This window comes from Hyla sarda (genome assembly GCF_029499605.1).
Source record: "Hyla sarda isolate aHylSar1 chromosome 1 unlocalized genomic scaffold, aHylSar1.hap1 SUPER_1_unloc_3, whole genome shotgun sequence".
In the NCBI taxonomy this organism is placed as follows: Eukaryota; Metazoa; Chordata; class Amphibia; order Anura; family Hylidae; genus Hyla; species Hyla sarda.
In genome coordinates, this window is record NW_026607589.1 from 482,038 (window position 1) to 499,425 (window position 17,388).

General features: G+C 43.8%; 3 protein-coding genes across 4 annotated transcripts in view; 2 read left to right on the forward strand and 1 right to left on the reverse strand.

Moving 5' to 3' along the window:
* LOC130298173 (uncharacterized) overlaps positions 1–17,388 on the forward strand; it is a 308,559-nt gene that overhangs the window by 109,209 nt on the left and 181,962 nt on the right. The gene's annotated exons all lie outside the window — the stretch shown is intronic.
* The window catches only part of LOC130298171 (uncharacterized), a 133,634-nt gene that overhangs the window by 42,919 nt on the left and 73,327 nt on the right, over positions 1–17,388 (reverse strand). The window contains 1 exon segment of the mRNA XM_056551082.1: positions 16,288–17,384. Coding sequence (XP_056407057.1) covers positions 16,288–17,384 — 1,097 coding nt within the window.
* Positions 260–11,248, forward strand: LOC130298160 (oocyte zinc finger protein XlCOF8.4-like). Of its 2 annotated transcripts, XM_056551071.1 has the most exons (8): positions 260–355; positions 1,683–1,830; positions 2,255–2,434; positions 3,406–3,532; positions 3,616–3,680; positions 3,847–4,222; positions 9,143–9,219; positions 10,520–11,248. In XM_056551071.1, exons 2-8 carry the CDS (start codon positions 1,753–1,755, stop codon positions 11,015–11,017), a joined length of 1,401 nt encoding a protein of 466 aa, XP_056407046.1. In that variant the 5' UTR covers positions 260–355; positions 1,683–1,752; the 3' UTR covers positions 11,018–11,248. The 2 variants fall into 2 exon arrangements, with proteins under 2 accessions (XP_056407046.1, XP_056407045.1); XM_056551070.1 differs by lacking the exon at positions 9,143–9,219.

Below are 17,388 nucleotides of genomic sequence, written 5' to 3' on the forward strand. Positions count from 1 at the left end.
GCTGTCACATGACCATTATCACAGGACCTTCACCCGCAATCCTGCATTGCTGAGCTCCGCCCACTCCTGTCACATGATCCTTCCCACAGGTCCTTTAGCCACAGTCACATCTAGGCTGCTAAATTTGCCCGAAAAATGTACTGGTCACATGATTATGACATCATCACAGGTCCTACACCTCCAGCATGTAGCAGATACAGAGCAGGTCCTGGTGGGGCAGTCACTGCTGTTGTGTGTGGAGATCTCTCAGAGCAGCAGCCCCTGATCATGTGACGACTCCTCCTCCATGTGACTGATCACATGACGGTGACATCATCGCAGGTCCTGTAAGCACACGGCTCCTGTACAGATACAGGTATGTGTGTGCGGTCACCATCAGATCAGGATTATTGGGGATGATTATTATTAACCCTTAAGGACACGATGTATATTTACATTCTGTGCCCCATATGGGACTTTGAGGTGAGCTCAGGAGCTATAAGCAGCCAGGACTCACCACTAATGACGCTTATCACCATTAACCCTTTAGATTCCATGATCAAAGTCGATTGCAGGATCTACAATTAGTAAAATGCAGTTGTTGGGGGGCGGAGTCTAGATCAGCTGTGATGACGTCCGGAGGGCCCCTTACCGTGCTCTGTGCTCAGATCGGTGCTCTAAGTATACAGACACCTCCACAGCCTGTATAAGCCGAGCACCGATAACACTGATCACTATGGCAGAGCGTTATTCAGGGTTTGTAATATAAGCCCCTCCCCTAATACGTTTATATCCCATTTTTGTAATAAAATAATGTAGGTGGGCGTGGCTTAGACATGGCGCTGTGCGGTTGTTTCTCTAGGGAGCGCCGTGCCGACCAGCGGTTGTTTACCTGATTTCCTGCCTATACTGCCCCCCAGGGGATGTCTGGAGGGTGAAGGTATCAGGTCACTTACCCGCCCATCCTGTCACCTGATCAGTCTCTTTTCTCCGGGTATCAGCCACTTCTTCCATACAGGACTATGTAAGCATCAGGTTTTTTAAGTTTCTCCTGCGCCCCTATTATTATTATAGACAGTGTTTCCAAACCAGCGTGCCTCCAGCTGTTGTGAAACTACAACTCCCAGCATGCCCAGACAGCCAAATGCTGTAACAGCTGGAGGCACCCTGCTTGGGAAACACTGACTCCGGTGGTGGCCCAGACCCTGCGTGTGTAACGGTATATGATGCTCGGCCTCTGCTGCAGGTAATAGCAGGTTCTTCCGGGAGGACATATCACAATTCACATAAAATCCTGATGTAATTGTGATGTATATTGTGCCCCCTAGTGGACACATTTCACTATTCTTCATTGGACAATGTCATATTGATCCCTCTATTCTTCTCCCTGCTCTGATGAAGACGTTCTGAATACACCGCAGCCTCAGAGATTAGGAGAAATGGATTCACAACGTCTTCAGCAGAGCAGGGAGTGCGACCTCAGAAGACCTGGAGGACCAGAGCGCCACCACTGGACGGGAGAGGGGAGTGCGCTCTAGTCTCTTATTTTACAGCCCTCGGACAATGGATTTTGTTTTATAGAGAAATCTGAAAACTCCTATAATGTCTCCTCAGATGTTTCCCCAGATTATCTCCAGGAAATGGATTTTATTTCTCCATAGAATCTGGTGCGGTTTATCATCATCTCCTCTTCTTCCCTTCAGGTTTCTCCAATCCAGGATCCTCTGCTGATATCTTCTATATAAGAGAATTCTCCTGGATGACCCATCAACCATGGAGAGAGACAGGAACAAGATGGCCGACAGGATCATAAACCTCACCCTACAGATACTCTTCCGGCTTACTGGAGAGGTGAGGGATTCTGGGAGTGATGTCACATGACCTCATTCTTATCTATGTAATAACAGATGGATATGACTGGAGAGGTGAGGGATTCTGGGAGTGATGTCACATGACCTCATTCTTATCTATGTAATAACAGATGGATATGACTGGAGAGGTGAGGGATTCTGGGAGTGATGTCACATGACCTCATTCTTATCTATGTAATAACAGATGGATATGACTGGAGAGGTGAGGGATTCTGGGAGTGATGTCACATGACCTCATTCTTATCTATGGAATAACAGATGGATATGACTGGAGAGGTGAGGGATTCTGGGAGTGATGTCACATGACCTCATTCTTATCTATGTAATAACAGATGGATATGACTGGAGAGGTGAGGGATTCTGGGAATGCATGTAGTGATATTAATGTGTCTCTCCATACACAGGATTACACAGTAGTGAAGAAGTCCTCTAGTGGGCGCTGTCGGGCCCCTGTGTGTGAAGGATGGGGAAGAACCCTGAGCCCAATCCCGGGGCCCCCACCTCACTCCCTGATACATGAGGAAATGAATGAACAGAAGATCCTAGAACTCATCAACAAGATGATGGAGCTGCTGACTGGAGAGGTGACCCTGCTGGGACATTATACAGTAATGGAGGGGTCTGGTGATGACTGGAGAGGTGACACTGCTGGGACATTATACAGTAATGGAGGGGTCTGGTGATGACTGGAGAGGTGACACCGCTGGGACATTATACAGTAATGGAGGGGTCTGGTGATGACTGGAGAGGTGACACTGCTGGGACATTATACAGTAATGGAGGGGTCTGGTGATGACTGGAGAGGTGACACTGCTGGGAATTCTGGGACATTATACAGTAATGGAGGGGTCCGGTGATGACTGGAGAGGTGACACTGCTGGGACATTATACAGTAATGGAGGAGTCTGGTGATGACTGGAGAGGTGACACTGCTGGGACATTATACAGTAATGGAGGGGTCTGGTGATGACTGGAGAGGTGACACTGCTGGGACATTATACAGTAATGGAGGGGTCTGGTGATGACTGGAGAGGTGACCCTGCTGGGACATTATACAGTAATGGAGGGGTCTGGTGATGACTGGAGAGGTGACACTGCTGGGACATTATACAGTAATGGAGGGGTCTGGTGATGACTGGAGAGGTGACACTGCTGGGACATTATACAGTAATGGAGGGGTCTGGTGATGACTGGAGAGGTGACACTGCTGGGACATTATACAGTAATGGAGGGGTCTGGTGATGACTGGAGAGGTGACACTGCTGGGACATTATACAGTAATGGAGGGGTCTGGTGATGACTGGAGAGGTGACACCGCTGGGACATTATACAGTAATGGAGAGGTCTGGTGATGACTGGAGAGGTGACACTGCTGGGACATTATACAGTAATGGAGGGATCTGGTGATGACTGGAGAGGTGACACTGCTGGGACATTATACAGTAATGGAGGGGTCTGGTGATGACTGGAGAGGTGACACTGCTGGGAATGCTGGGACATTATACAGTAACACCACTGGAGGGGTCGGGGTGATGACTGTATCATTATGTGTCAGGTTCCTATAAGGTGTCAGGACGTGGCGGTCTATTTCTCCATGGAGGAGTGGGAGTATGTAGAAGGACACAAGGATCAGTACAAGAATCAGGTGATGATGGAGGATCAGCAGCCCCTCACATCACCAGGTAATAGACATAACTATATACACACGTCCTCTCATTATGTGTATGTAAAGAATGAATTCAGTCTCTGTATGTGTTCCCTACAGTCAGATCCAGTAAGAGAACAGCACCAGAGAGGTGTCCCCGTCCTCTTCTTCCACAGGATCATCAGGTAGATGGAGATATTCCCTATGATCTGTAGAAGGGCTGTGAAGCTCTTGTGGTCAGTCCCCTCACCCTCCATGACTCCTCATCTCCTGCTCATCTATAACATCCCACGTGACTTCTCCTACTGTCTGATGACTTTTACTATATTTCTTCCACATCTTATGATTTAGGGAGAAGATCTGAACAACATTAATGCTCCAGAGACAGATGTGAGCGGTGATGAGCAGTATAAGGAGGACATTCCTACAGGGAAAGATCTTATCTATATTAATGTTACAGACATAAAGGAAGAAGAGACAGATGTAAGCTGTGATGAGCAGTATAAGGAGGACATTCCTACAGGAAAAGATCTGATCTATATTAATGCTACAGTCATTAAGAAAGAAAAAGAGACAGATGTGAGCGGTGATCAGCAGTGTAAGGAGGACATTCCTACAGGAAACGATCTTAACTATATTAATGCTACAGACATAAAAGTAGAAGAAGAGACAGATGTGAGCGGTGATGAGCAGTATAAGGAGGACATTCCAACAAGTAACCGCCCCGGTGAGTAGTAACTTCTAAATATAGAGAAGAGTCACAGATTCTACCACCATTCTGTCTTCTGTTAGATTGTTACCTCGGCTTTCAAACCATCCCCCCATGCCTCCTGCTTTCCAGATCATCTTTAAAGGGGTACTACGACCCTAAGACATCTTATCAAAAAGATAGGGGATAAGCTGCCTGATCATGGGGGTCCCGCTGCTGGGGACCCCCACAATCTTTCATGCAGCACCCTGTTATCATCAGCCTGCGGAGCGACCATCGCTTCGGGTCTGATGAATCACGATCTCAGGGCCGGAGTTTTGTGATGTCACGGCTCCACGACTTCCTCCACACCCCCTCTCATAGGCTTGCATTGAGGGGGCGGATCGTGATGTCACAGGGGCGGGGCCGTGATGTCACAATACTCAGGCCCCGTGATCGTGATTCATCAGACCCGGAGCGATGTTCGCTCCGGAGGCTGAAGATAGCGGGGTGCTGCATGAAAGATTGCAGGGTTTCCCAGCGTCGGGACCCCCGCGATCAGGCATCTTATCCCCTATCCTTTCGATAAGAGGTAAGATGTCTTAGGGTCAAAGTACCCCTTTAAGGGTCAATCCAATGCAGCTCAGGTCCACCCCCATTTCTGCGGAGGAGAGGGATTAGAGTAGGAGGTAGGGGCTGTGTCTTTATTGTGGCAAATCAGGCCCTTAGCTCTGATCATGCCAATCCTGGCCGGGAAACACTTGGTCCTGTTCCATCCCAGGGACAGCTTTTGGGTGGGCTTTCTTCATCCACAGAGATCCTCAAGGACAAACCTATGAATAAGATTATCCTCTCATGGGCTAATTCCTCTGTGGTCACGCAGATCCTCGTGGTCTCCAGTGCCGATGGGTATTTTGATTATGTGTTTGTAGCTTCGGGTCCTTAGCTCCTTCCATTGAAGCAATTGATTGAAGACCCTTACACCCCCCTCACCCTATTCCTGAGACATTTCCCTTGTCTGTGTTGCTCGGGCCTCAGTCACTTCCAGGACTGGAGACTAGACGTTATGTCCCACCCCCTCGTTACGTGGGTGTGTGGCATTTTGTCACGTCTCCAGTCCACACAGGATATCACCAGGGTACTACAAAGGATGCGCTAAGACCCAGGCGCCCAGGGTGTACCTGTACGCCCTGAGTCCTTTAGAGGTTAAAAATAAATAAAACTTTGGCTTTTTATTCATTTTTTTATGGTATAAAAAGTGACCAAAAATATACTTGGAATATATTTATATTTATTTATGTTTATATTAAATTTTATTTACATTTTTTTTTTAAATGGGAAAAGGGGGGTGATTTAAATTTCTATTTGGGAAGGGGTTAAATCGCATTTATTAACTCTTTTTTACACTTTTTTTTGCAATGTTATAGCTCCCATAGGGGGATATAACATGCAGTACATTGATTGCCAGCACTGATCAATGCTATGCCATAGCCTTGCATTGATTAGTGTTATCGGATGTCGATTGCTCAAGTCTGGATCTCAGGCTTGGAGCAATCAATCGCTGTTCGGAGGCAGGTAAGGGACCCTCCGCTTGCCTCCCAGCGGATCCAGACACTGCGGTGCTCCCGGGAATACTTTTTTTTACATTTTAGATGGGTTAATACCGGAGATCACCGCGATCGGGGATGTCTGGTATTAGCCCTGGGTGCCGGCTACCGTTAGCCGCTGGGACCGACCCGATATGACATGGGGTCACGCAGTGCCCCTGCGTTACATCGCGGGAGCGGGCGCAGAGCGTACAGGTATGCCCTGTGTCCCCAAGAGGTTAAAGACAGCGTGCGGGGAAGGGAGCAAGTAGGAGGGCAAAAAGGTGTATTAGAGCCACATATAGGAGATACAAAGGTCTCAGTAGAATAATAGATACAAGGTTAATGTCCTAAGCTGATCTGAGAATTTTTCGTTTTTTTCCATTCCTGGATAACCCGTTTAAAGGGGTACTCTGGTGAAAAACTTTTTTTTTTAAATGAACTGGTGCCAGAAAGTTAAACAGATTTGTAAATGACTTCTATTAAAAAATCTTAATCCTTCCTGTACTTATTAGCTGCTGAATACTACAGTGGCAATTCTTTTCCATTTGAAACACAGAGCTCTCTGCTGACATCACGAGCACAGTGCTCTCTGCTGACATCTCTGTCCATTTTAGGAACTGTCCAGGGTAAAAGGAAATCCCTATAGAAAACATATACCGTATATACTCGAGTATAAGCCGACCCGAGTATAAGCCGAGACCCCTAATTTCAACCCAAAACCCAGGAAAAGTTATTGACTCGAGTATAAGCCTAGGGTGGGAAATACCTCATCCCCCCCTGTCATCATCCAGACCCGTCATTAACATCCTCATCATCATCCCCTTGTCATCATCCCACACATCCCCCCTTCATCATCCCCTTATCATCCCACACATCCCCCCTTCATCATCCCCTTGTCATCATCCCACACATCCCCCCTTCATCATCCCCTTATCATCCCGCACATCCCCCCTTCATCATCCCCTTATCATCCCGCACATCCCCCCTTCATCATCCCCTTGTAATCATCCCACACCCCCCCTTCATCATCCCCTTGTAATCATCCCACACCCCCCCCCTTCATCATCCCCACCCCCCTTCATCATCCCACACCCCCCCCCCCCTTCATCATCCTCTTCTCATCATTCGCCCTCAGTGGTCTTCAACCTGCGGACCTCCAGAGGTTTCAAAACTACAACTCCCAGCAAGCCCGGGCAGCCATCGGCTGTCCGGGCTTGCTGGGAGTTGTAGTTTTGAAACCTCCGGAGGTCCGCAGGTTGAAGACCACTGCGGCCTTCAACATCATCCAGCCCCCCTCTCACCCCCTTTAGTTCTGAGTACTCACCTCCGCTCGGCGCTGGTCCGGTCCTGCAGGGCTGTCCGGTGAGGAGGTGGTCCGGTGAGGAGGTGGTCCGGGCTGCTATCTTCACCGGGGGCGCCTCTTCTCCGCGCTTCCGGCCCGGAATAGAGGCGTTGCCTTGACAATGACGCAGAAGTACGTTGGCAATGAACGCACCTCTGCGTCGTTGTCACGGCAACGTGACTATTCTGAGGCCGGGCCCGAAGCGCTTAGAAGAGGCCTCCCCGGTGAAGATAGCAGCCCGGAACCAGTATCCCACCGGATGACCTCCTCACCGGACAGTCCTGCAGGACCGGACCAGCGCCGAGCGGAGGTGAGTACTCAGAACTAAAGGGGGTGAGAGGGGGCTGGATGATGTTGAAGGCCGCAGTGGTCTTCAACCTGCGGACCTCCGGAGGTTTCAAAACTACAACTCCCAGCAAGCCCGGACAGCCGATGGCTGCCCGGGCTTGCTGGGAGTTGTAGTTTTGAAACCTCTGGAGGTCCGCAGGTTGAAACCACTGCGGGTGGGGGAGTTCACTCGAGTATAAGCCGAGGGGGGTGTTTTCAGCACGAAAAATCGTGCTGAAAAACTCGGCTTATACTCGAGTATATACGGTATGCTGATCTGGACAGTTCATAAAATGGACAGAGATATCAGCAGAGAGCACTGTGCTTGTGATGTCAGCAGAGAGCTCTGTGTTTCAAATGGAAAAGAATTGCCACTGTAGTATTCAGCAGCTAATAAGTACAGGAAGGATTAAGGTTTTTTAATAGAAGTAATTTACAAATCTGTTTAACTTTCTGGCACCAGTTGATTTAAAAAAAAAAAAGTTTTTCACCGGAGTACCCCTTTAAGGCTTTTCCGAGTAGATTTTGTAGGGTTTATTGTAACGCATGTGTGTTGTGCCAGAATTTCCAACAAAAAAAATCCCAAAAAACGACTAACTCTCCACTTTACTCAGAAAACCCTACAAAGGGGACGTGGCCATCAGGGAAAAATATATATTTTCAAATGAAATCTACAAATTTAGTAAAGTTTCTGCATAAAACGTGGTGAATTTGAGCTCTGGAAAACACAACAGCTCAGAGCAATTGTAAGAAGAGGAAAACGTAGGGAAATGGCGAGTATGTGCGTCTGTTACTAATGGGGATCACACTAAGGGCTCGTTCACACGAGAGGATTTATTTGCAGGTTTCCCGCTACTTGTTATAAAGGGGGCGGGCTATCCCCAGGAGATTTTCGGCTGTGGAATTTCTGATGCGGAAAACTCGCCGCAAGCCCCATTGAAGAGCCCATCCCCCTTTCTAACACGAAGCAAGAACCATGTATATAAATCAGCTCGTGTGAATGAGCCCTAAGTGTGTGCGGCAAGATGGTAAGACGCACTACTAGCTCTACTATGTTCTATTTTATTTACTGTATTTTTATTAATTAAAATGTTATTCCTAAAATTTTATATTTTTTACATTTTATTTAATGTTTCATTTAATTTTATTTTTTTTCTATTAACTTTTTTCTTATTTTACCTGATTTTTTTTATTTTATAAATTTTTTAAACTTTTTTCATGTTTAATTTATTTATTTTTTAATTTTTCTGTCATTCCTTTTTTTTTTTATCTATCCCATTCTATCTATATTAATGTCCCATTATAGTTCTGTTAATATCTAACCACAATACATCATAATTTTTTTGTTGATTTTTAAGTTTTTAATAATTTCACCTTTTTATCCCCACAATCCTAGAGAACTAATTTTCCACTATAAACTATAATACGTCACGTAAAAACAATATCAGAGTCGCTTCAGTCAGTAAAAGCGCCCAAAGGTAATACAACATAGAGAGACACCGGTTACATTTGAAAATGGGTCTTGGTAATTAAAGGGGAACTCCAGTGGAAAACAATTATTATTATTTTTTTTTTTAAATCAACTGGTGCCAGAAAATGAAACAGATTTGTAAATTACTTCTATTAAAGTAAATGAATAGTACTTATCAGCTGCTGTATGCTCCACAGAAAGTTATGTAGTTCTTCTCTGTCTGACCACAGTGCTCTCTGCTGACACCTCTGTCCATGTCAGGAACTGTCCAGACCAGGAGAGGTTTCCTTCAAAGACTTCAAGGAAAGTAATTATAACTATTTGCACAAGTGTGTTTTTTTTTTACATGTACTACAACATTACATAGGGTCTTTAACCCCTTAAGGACTTAGGACGTATGAGTACGTCCTAAGTCCGGTCCCTGTCTATAATGCGGGGTCCCAGCGGGACTCCGCGTCATAGCGGGATGGTCCCGGCGCCTATTCACAGCCGGGACCCGCGGCTAATAGCGGGACCCGCGGCCACGCGCTATTAACCCTTCCGATGCATTGAAAGTGAAAGTAAATGCTTCCCGGCTGCTCAGTCGGGCCGATCAGCTACCCGGAGAGAGGATGGTCCCTACTTCCTCCGGCGGCGTCCGGGCTCCGATTAATTGCTCCATGTTTGAGTTACAGGCTGGAGCAATCAACCGCCAATTACACAGCTTGTTGCCATACAACGGCAAGGCAACAATCTGTGTATGCAATCAGCCATTGCAAGCTCATAGGTCCCTATAGGAGCTATGAGCTCGCAAAAAAAAAGTGTAAAAAAAAAAAAAAAGTTAACCCTTTCAGGTATTCCCTTCTGAATTAAAAGTATAATCACCCGGCATTTCCTAGTAACAAAATAAAACAGTGTAAATAAAAATAAACATATATGGTATCACCGCGTGCGGAAATGTCCGAATTATAAAAATATACCACTTTTAAAACCGCCCATTCAATGGCGTACGCGCAAAAAAATTCCAAATTCCAAAATAGCGCATTTTTGATCACTTTTTATACCACAAAAAAAGGGAATAAAAAGTGATGAAAAAGTCTGATCAGAACAAAAATGGTACCGCTAAAAACTTCAGATCACTGCGCAAAAAATGAGTCCTCATAGCGTCCTGAACACAGAAAAATAAAAAAAATAAAAAAGTTCCTGCATGTATTTGATTTTTTTCTGAAGTACGACAAAATCAAACCTATATAAGTAGGGGATCATTTTAACCATATGGACCTACAGAATAATGATAAGGTGTCATTTTTACCGAAATATGCACTGCGTAGAAACGGAAGCCCCCAAAAGTTATAAAATGGCATTTTTTCTTCAAGTTTGTCACACAATTTTTTTCCGTTTCGCCGTGGAATTTTCGGTAAAATGACTAATGTCACTGTAAAGTAGAATTGGTGGTGCAAAAAATAAGCCATAATACAGATTTTTAGGTGCAAAATTGAAAGGGTTATGATTTTTTAAAGGCAAGGAGGAAAAAACGAAAATGCAAAAACGTGAAATCGCTCAGTTCTTAAGGGGTTAAGATGTGAATACCCCTTTAAAGTTATTAAAATCTGTTTTATTCTCTGCAGATTCTTGTAGCAGGAGATCAGAGGAGAATCTTATATCTTCAGATTATAAAGCAGATGATGATATCACACAAGATACATATGAAGAACATTCCATTATCCCAGATACACCCTCAGCCCTTCACAGCCAAGATCTGTCATCTCATCCTTATATACAGGTCCTGTCTTCTCAGTCATCACAGAAAGGTCACAGAAGGGGTGTTGGACATCAAGGAGCTCATACAGGAAAGAAACCATATTCATGCTCAGAATGTGGGAAATGTTTTACTTTTAAATCAGGTCTTGTTCAACATCAAAGAACTCACACAGGAGAGAAGCCATTTTCATGTTCAGTATGTGGGAAATGTTTTATTCAGAAATCAGACCTTGTTGTACATCAAAGAACTCACACAGGGGAGAAGCCATTTTCATGTTCAGAATGTGGGAAATGTTTTACTCGGAAACCAAATCTTATTCAACATAAAAGAACTCACACAGGAGACAAGCCGTTTTCATGTTTAGAATGTGGGAAATGTTTTGCTCAGAAATCAGGTCTTCTTCAGCATCAAAGAACTCACACAGGAGAGAAGCCAATTCAGAGCAGTAAATGATGCAGATAACACATCTATATATTATCCATGTACATAGGATATCTGACATTTATACATATATCATATACTGCATCTCCAAACTTGTTCCCAATTGTTAATAAAAGTTTTCTCTCTTATATGATTTATTATTCTTATATTCATCTTTTTTTATTGTGGCAATATGAATATTACTGTTTGGCCCTTTTCACACTACAAAATTACTCCGTTTTATAAATCTGTTTGAAATTCCTTTAGAAAATGTTAAAAAAAAGGATGTTCTACGTCTGTTACAAAATCCCATTAAAGTCTATGGGATTTTTCTATTATCCGTTATGACCTGTAATAGTTCGTTATAACTAACGGAATTTAGTGGTGACGGAACATGTGACGGGACGTGCACTCATTATTTTTCTGTTTCAATAAACGGATAAATTAACGTCCATTATATTTTAACATTGAGGTCTATGGCTGACGGACGTTACCAAATACATCCGGAAATGTCCGTTATTGTAAGGGACATTGGTTTTACTGAGCATGCTCAGTAAAGCCTTCTCTACCCTGAAGTCACATGGTGTAGTGCTCACACCCCCCTGTTATCCCGGATTAAATACATTTATTTCTCTACCTTATATTTTAGCTCCTATAAAGTACAAAACAATAAAGGGAACACTAAGATAACACATCCTAGAGCGATCATCGCTCCTTAACCCCTTCCCACAAATAGACTTAATTGGACGTCCATTTTTTTCTGTGCGTTCCCGCAAATTGACGTACAATCGCGTCCAGTCACGATCACAGCGCCGCGGGTGTGCGGGCGGTGAGCAGCGGCGGGGGCGGCGATCTACTTTACAAGGAGAGAATCTGAAATGTAAAAAAAAATGCTAGATTTTAAATTTTTCATGAAATTTTTGGTGTTTTTCACACTAAAATGCAGAATGTATGGACCAAAATTTACCACTAACCTTAAAGGGGTATTCCAGGAAAAAACTTTTTTTTATATCAACTGGATCCAGAAAGTTAAACAGATTTGTAAATTACTTCTATTAAAAAATCTTAAGCCTTTAAATTATCAGCTGCTGAAGTTGAGTTGTTGTTTTCTGTCTGGCAACAGTGCTCTCTGCTGACACCTCTGCTTGTCTCAGGAACTGCACAGAGTAGAAGAGGTTTCCTATGGGGATTTGCTTCTAAACTGGGCGGTTCCCGAGACACGTGTCATCAGAGAGCACTTAGACAGAAAATAACAACTCAACTTCAGCAGCTCATAAGTACTGAAAGGATTAAGAAAGGATTTTAATAGAAGTAATTTACAAATCTGTTTAACTTTCTGGAGCCAGTTGATATATAACAAAAGTTTTTTCCTGGATAACCCCTTTAAGTACAATGTGTCATGAAAAACCAATCTGAGATTCACCTTGATAATTTAACGTCCCCGCAGTTATTACAACATAAAGGGGACAGGACAGGATTATAAATGAGCCTTGGTTACCATCAGACTGGATTCCCTTCATCAGTTGGTATCCATAGGGGGCGCTCTCTGTGTACACTACTTTCCCTGTCTCACATATGCACCAAGCACATAGCAGGCGGCATTAACTGACAAAAGCATCAGCCAATCAGAGTGCTGGGCCAGTGCAATATGCAAATGAGCTGCCACAGGTGATGTAACCGCCCCCTTTCTGTCCCGTTTTATAAAAGAAGGAAGATGATTAGTCAGTGAGAGGGCGGAGGAGGGGCGGGCGGAGGAGGTCGTTCTCTTGTCAGGTCCTTTTCCAGTCACTTGTCATATACACCTCTCCCCAAGTACAAGGTCTCCCCCCCCATGGGCCCATAAATAGAGCGGCTGTTATAGTAGAGGACGGTAGGTGAGATGTGGACAGTCATCTAGGAGCCACAGAGCCTCTTTGCTGGTGGACAAACAATGTCACATCCCTTGTGGGCAAACTGAGCCGCACTCTCGTTGGGTACCTACCTTATTAAGCTTAGGATTCACACCCTAATTCCTACCAACATTATTATTGCTTTTGGAACCCAACAGGTTGGGGGGGAGGGGCAGAGTTTACAAAATCCCGGGGTCCAGCCCTTTGGAATGACATCTACATGTTATCCGTTTGGGCTTCGCTGGTAGGATTGGCCGCACCTAACACAACCACAAGTAGGACCCATCTTAGTGTTCTCCAATCTAATATGTGGCAGGAGGCCTGATAGTCCCCTGAGGGGCAGAGACATTGATCTGGGTGAGAGGAGGAGACAGGGGCCTGTGTACAGAGATGGACAATGCACAGTCCTACTTACCTGGCTGCCATGATAGAGACATGGCGCCCCACTGGCCCCCGCACACACAGTCAGTGTGATGACTGTGCAATGTCTGATGTCTGCCATAAGCGGTGAGTCACGGCTGCTTGTAGCAGCTGATACTCAGAGTCTATAAGGCAAGCGCAGGGAAAGTGTCCGGTGTCCAGACAGAGTTTGGCGAGAGGAGTCTTTACTCTTTCTGGTAGCCAGGACTGTGAATAAGTGACCCTGAGCCCATTGTATGTGCAGACTATTAGGTAGAGTCCTGAGCACTTGGATATGACTACCTTACCGGCTGGCACCCGTATGGTGGCGCTAGTGGGCAGTTCTCCAGTGTAATCCAGGTAATAGCGATGATGACTGTGATGATGTCATGTCCCGGGCAGAGAATGAAGGGCTGACTGTGAGATCAGGGGAAAACACTAATCCCAGATGTCTGGTGGGTGACGACTTCTATACGGCAAGATGGCTGAGTGGTTAGTGCTCTTGCCTTACAGCGCCGAGGTCGTAGGTTCAAATCCAACCAAGGACGACATCTGCAGTGAGTTTGTATGTGTTTACGTGGGCTTCCTCCAGGTACTATGGTGTCCTCTGCTGTATGTGTACATAGGAGAGCTGTATATGTGTAATGTGCATGTAGCTGAGCTGTATGTGTACACAGTAGTGCTGTATATGTGTAATGTACATGTAGCTGAGCTGTATGTGTACACAGTAGTGCTGTATATGTGTAATGTACATGTAGCTGAGCTGTATGTGTACACAGTAGAGCTGCATGTAGCTGAGCTGTATGTGTACACAGTAGAGCTGTATATGTGTAATGTACATGTAGCTGAGCTGTATGTGTACACAGTAGTGCTGTATATGTGTAATGTACATCTAGCTGAGCTGTATGTGTACACAGTAGAGCTGTATATGTGTAATGTGCATGTAGCTGAGCTGTATGTGTACACAGTAGAGCTGTATATGTGTAATGTGCATGTAGCTGAGCTGTATGTGTACATAGGAGAGCTGTATATGTGTAATGTGCATGTAGCTGAGCTGTATGTGTACATAGGAGAGCTGTATATGTGTAATGTGCATGTAGCTGAGCTGTATGTGTACACAGTAGTGCTGTATATGTGTAATGTGCATGTAGCTGAGCTGTATGTGTACACAGTAGAGCTGTATATGTGTAATGTACATGTAGCTGAGCTGTATGTGTACACAGTAGAGCTGTATATGTGTAATGTACATGTAGCTGAGCTGTATGTGTACACAGTAGAGCTGTATATGTGTAATGTACATGTAGCTGAGCTGTATGTGTACACAGTAGAGCTGTATATGTGTAATGTGCATGTAGCTGAGCTGTATGTGTACACAGGAGAGCTGTATATGTGTAATGTGCATGTAGCTGAGCTGTATGTGTACACAGGAGAGCTGTATATGTGTAATGTGCATGTAGCTGAGCTGTATGTGTACACAGTAGTGCTGTATATGTGTAATGTACATGTAGCTGAGCTGTATATGTGTAATGTGCATGTAGCTGAGCTGTATGTGTACACAGTAGTGCTGTATATGTGTAATGTGCATGTAGCTGAGCTGTATGTGTACACAGTAGTGCTGTATATGTGTAATGTGCATGTAGCTGAGCTGTATGTGTACACAGTAGAGCTGTATATGTGTAATGTACATGTAGCTGAGCTGTATGTGTACACAGTAGTGCTGTATATGTGTAATGTGCATGTAGCTGAGCTGTATGTGTACACAGTAGAGCTGTATATGTGTAATGTACATGTAGCTGAGCTGTATGTGTACACAGTAGTGCTGTATATGTGTAATGTACATGTAGCTGAGCTGTATGTGTACACAGTAGAGCTGTATATATGTAATGTACATGTAGCTGAGCTGTATGTGTACACAGTAGTGCTGTATATGTGTAATGTACATGTAGCTGAGCTGTATGTGTACACAGTAGAGCTGTATATGTGTAATGTACATGTAGCTGAGCTGTATGTGTACACAGTAGAGCTGTATATGTGTAATGTACTTGTAGCTGAGCTGTATGTGTACACAGTAGAGCTGTATATATGTAATGTACATGTAGCTGAGCTGTATGTGTACACAGTAGAGCTGTATATATGTAATGTACATGTAGCTGAGCTGTATGTGTACACAGTAGAGCTGTATATGTGTAATGTGCATGTAGCTGAGCTGTATGTGTACACAGTAGAGCTGTATATGTGTAATGTACATGTAGCTGAGCTGTATGTGTACACAGTAGAGCTGTATATGTGTAATGTACATGTAGCTGAGCTGTATGTGTACACAGTAGAGCTGTATATGTGTAATGTACATGTAGCTGAGCTGTATGTGTACACAGAAGAGCTGTATATGTGTAATGTACATGTAGCTGAGCTGTATGTGTACACAGTAGAGCTGTATATGTGTAATGTGCATGTAGCTGAGCTGTATGTGTACACAGTAGAGCTGTATATGTGTAATGTACATGTAGCTGAGCTGTATGTATACAGTAGAGCTGTATATGTGTAATGTACATGGAGCTGAGCTGTATGTATACAGTAGAGCTGTCTATGTGTAATGTGCATGTAGCTGAGCTGTATGTGTACACAGTAGAGCTGTATATGTTTAATGTACATGTAGCTGAGCTGTATGTGTACACAGTAGAGCTGTATATGTGTAATGTGCATGTAGCTGAACTGTATGTGTACACAGTAGAGCTGTATATGTTTAATGTACATGTAGCTGAGCTGTATGTATACAGTAGAGCTGTATATGACATCGCTGGATAGGAGACTACGTTCTAAAAGAAAACTTTTATTAACAATTGGTAACAAGTTTGGAGATGCAGTATATGATATATGTATAAATGTACATGGATAATATATAGATGTGTTATCTGCATCATTTATTGCTCTGAATTGGCTTCTCCCCTGTGTGAATTCTTTGATGCTGAAGAAGAGCTGATTTCCAAGTAAAACATTTCTCACATTCTGAGCATGAAAATGGTTTCTCTCCTGTGTGAGTTCTTAGATGACTGATAAGGTTTGGTTTGCGAGTATAACATTTCCCACATTCTGAACATGAAAATAGTTTCTCCTCTGTGTGAGTTCTTTGGTGTTTTTTAAGATTTGATATTTTAGTAAAACATTTCCCACATTCTGAACATGAAAATGGCTTCTCCTCTGTGTGAGATTTTTCATGTTCAGCGAGAGTTGATCTGTAAGCAAAACTTTTTCCACATGCTGAGCATGAAAATGGCTTCTCCCCTGTGTGAGTTCTTTGATGTTTAAGAAGATTTGCTTTCTCAGTAAAACATTTCCCACATTCTGAACATGGAAATGGTTTCTCCACTTTGTGACATCTCTGATGTTTAAGAAGATTTGCTTTATCAGTAAAACATTTCTCACATTCTGTACACGAAAATGGCTTCACCCCTGTGTGAGTTATTTGATGTTGAACAAGATGTGATTTCTGAGTAAAACATTTTCTACATTCTGAACATGAAAATGGCTTCTCCCCTGTGTGAGTTCTTTGATGTACAACAAGGTCTGATTTCTGAGTAAAATATTTCCCACATTCTGAACATGAAAATGGCTTCTCTCCTGTGTGAGTTCTTAGATGTACAATAAGACTTGATTCAAAAGGAAAACATTTCCCACATTCTGAACATGAAAATGGCTTCTCTCCTGTGTGATATCTCTGATGTCTAACAAGACTTGATTTAGAAGTAAAACATTTCCCACATTCTGAGCATGAATATGGTTTCTTTCCTGTATGAGCTTGTTGATGTCCAACACCCCTTCTATGACCTTTATTTAGCTGAACATCCTGTGATGACTGAGAAGACAGGACCTGTATATAAGGATGAGATGACAGATCTTGGCTGTGAAGGGCTGAGGGTGTATCTGGGATAATGGAATGTTCTTCATATGTATCTTGTGTGATATCATCATCTGCTTTATAATCTGAAGATATAAGATTCTCCTCTGATCTCCTGCTACAAGAATCTGC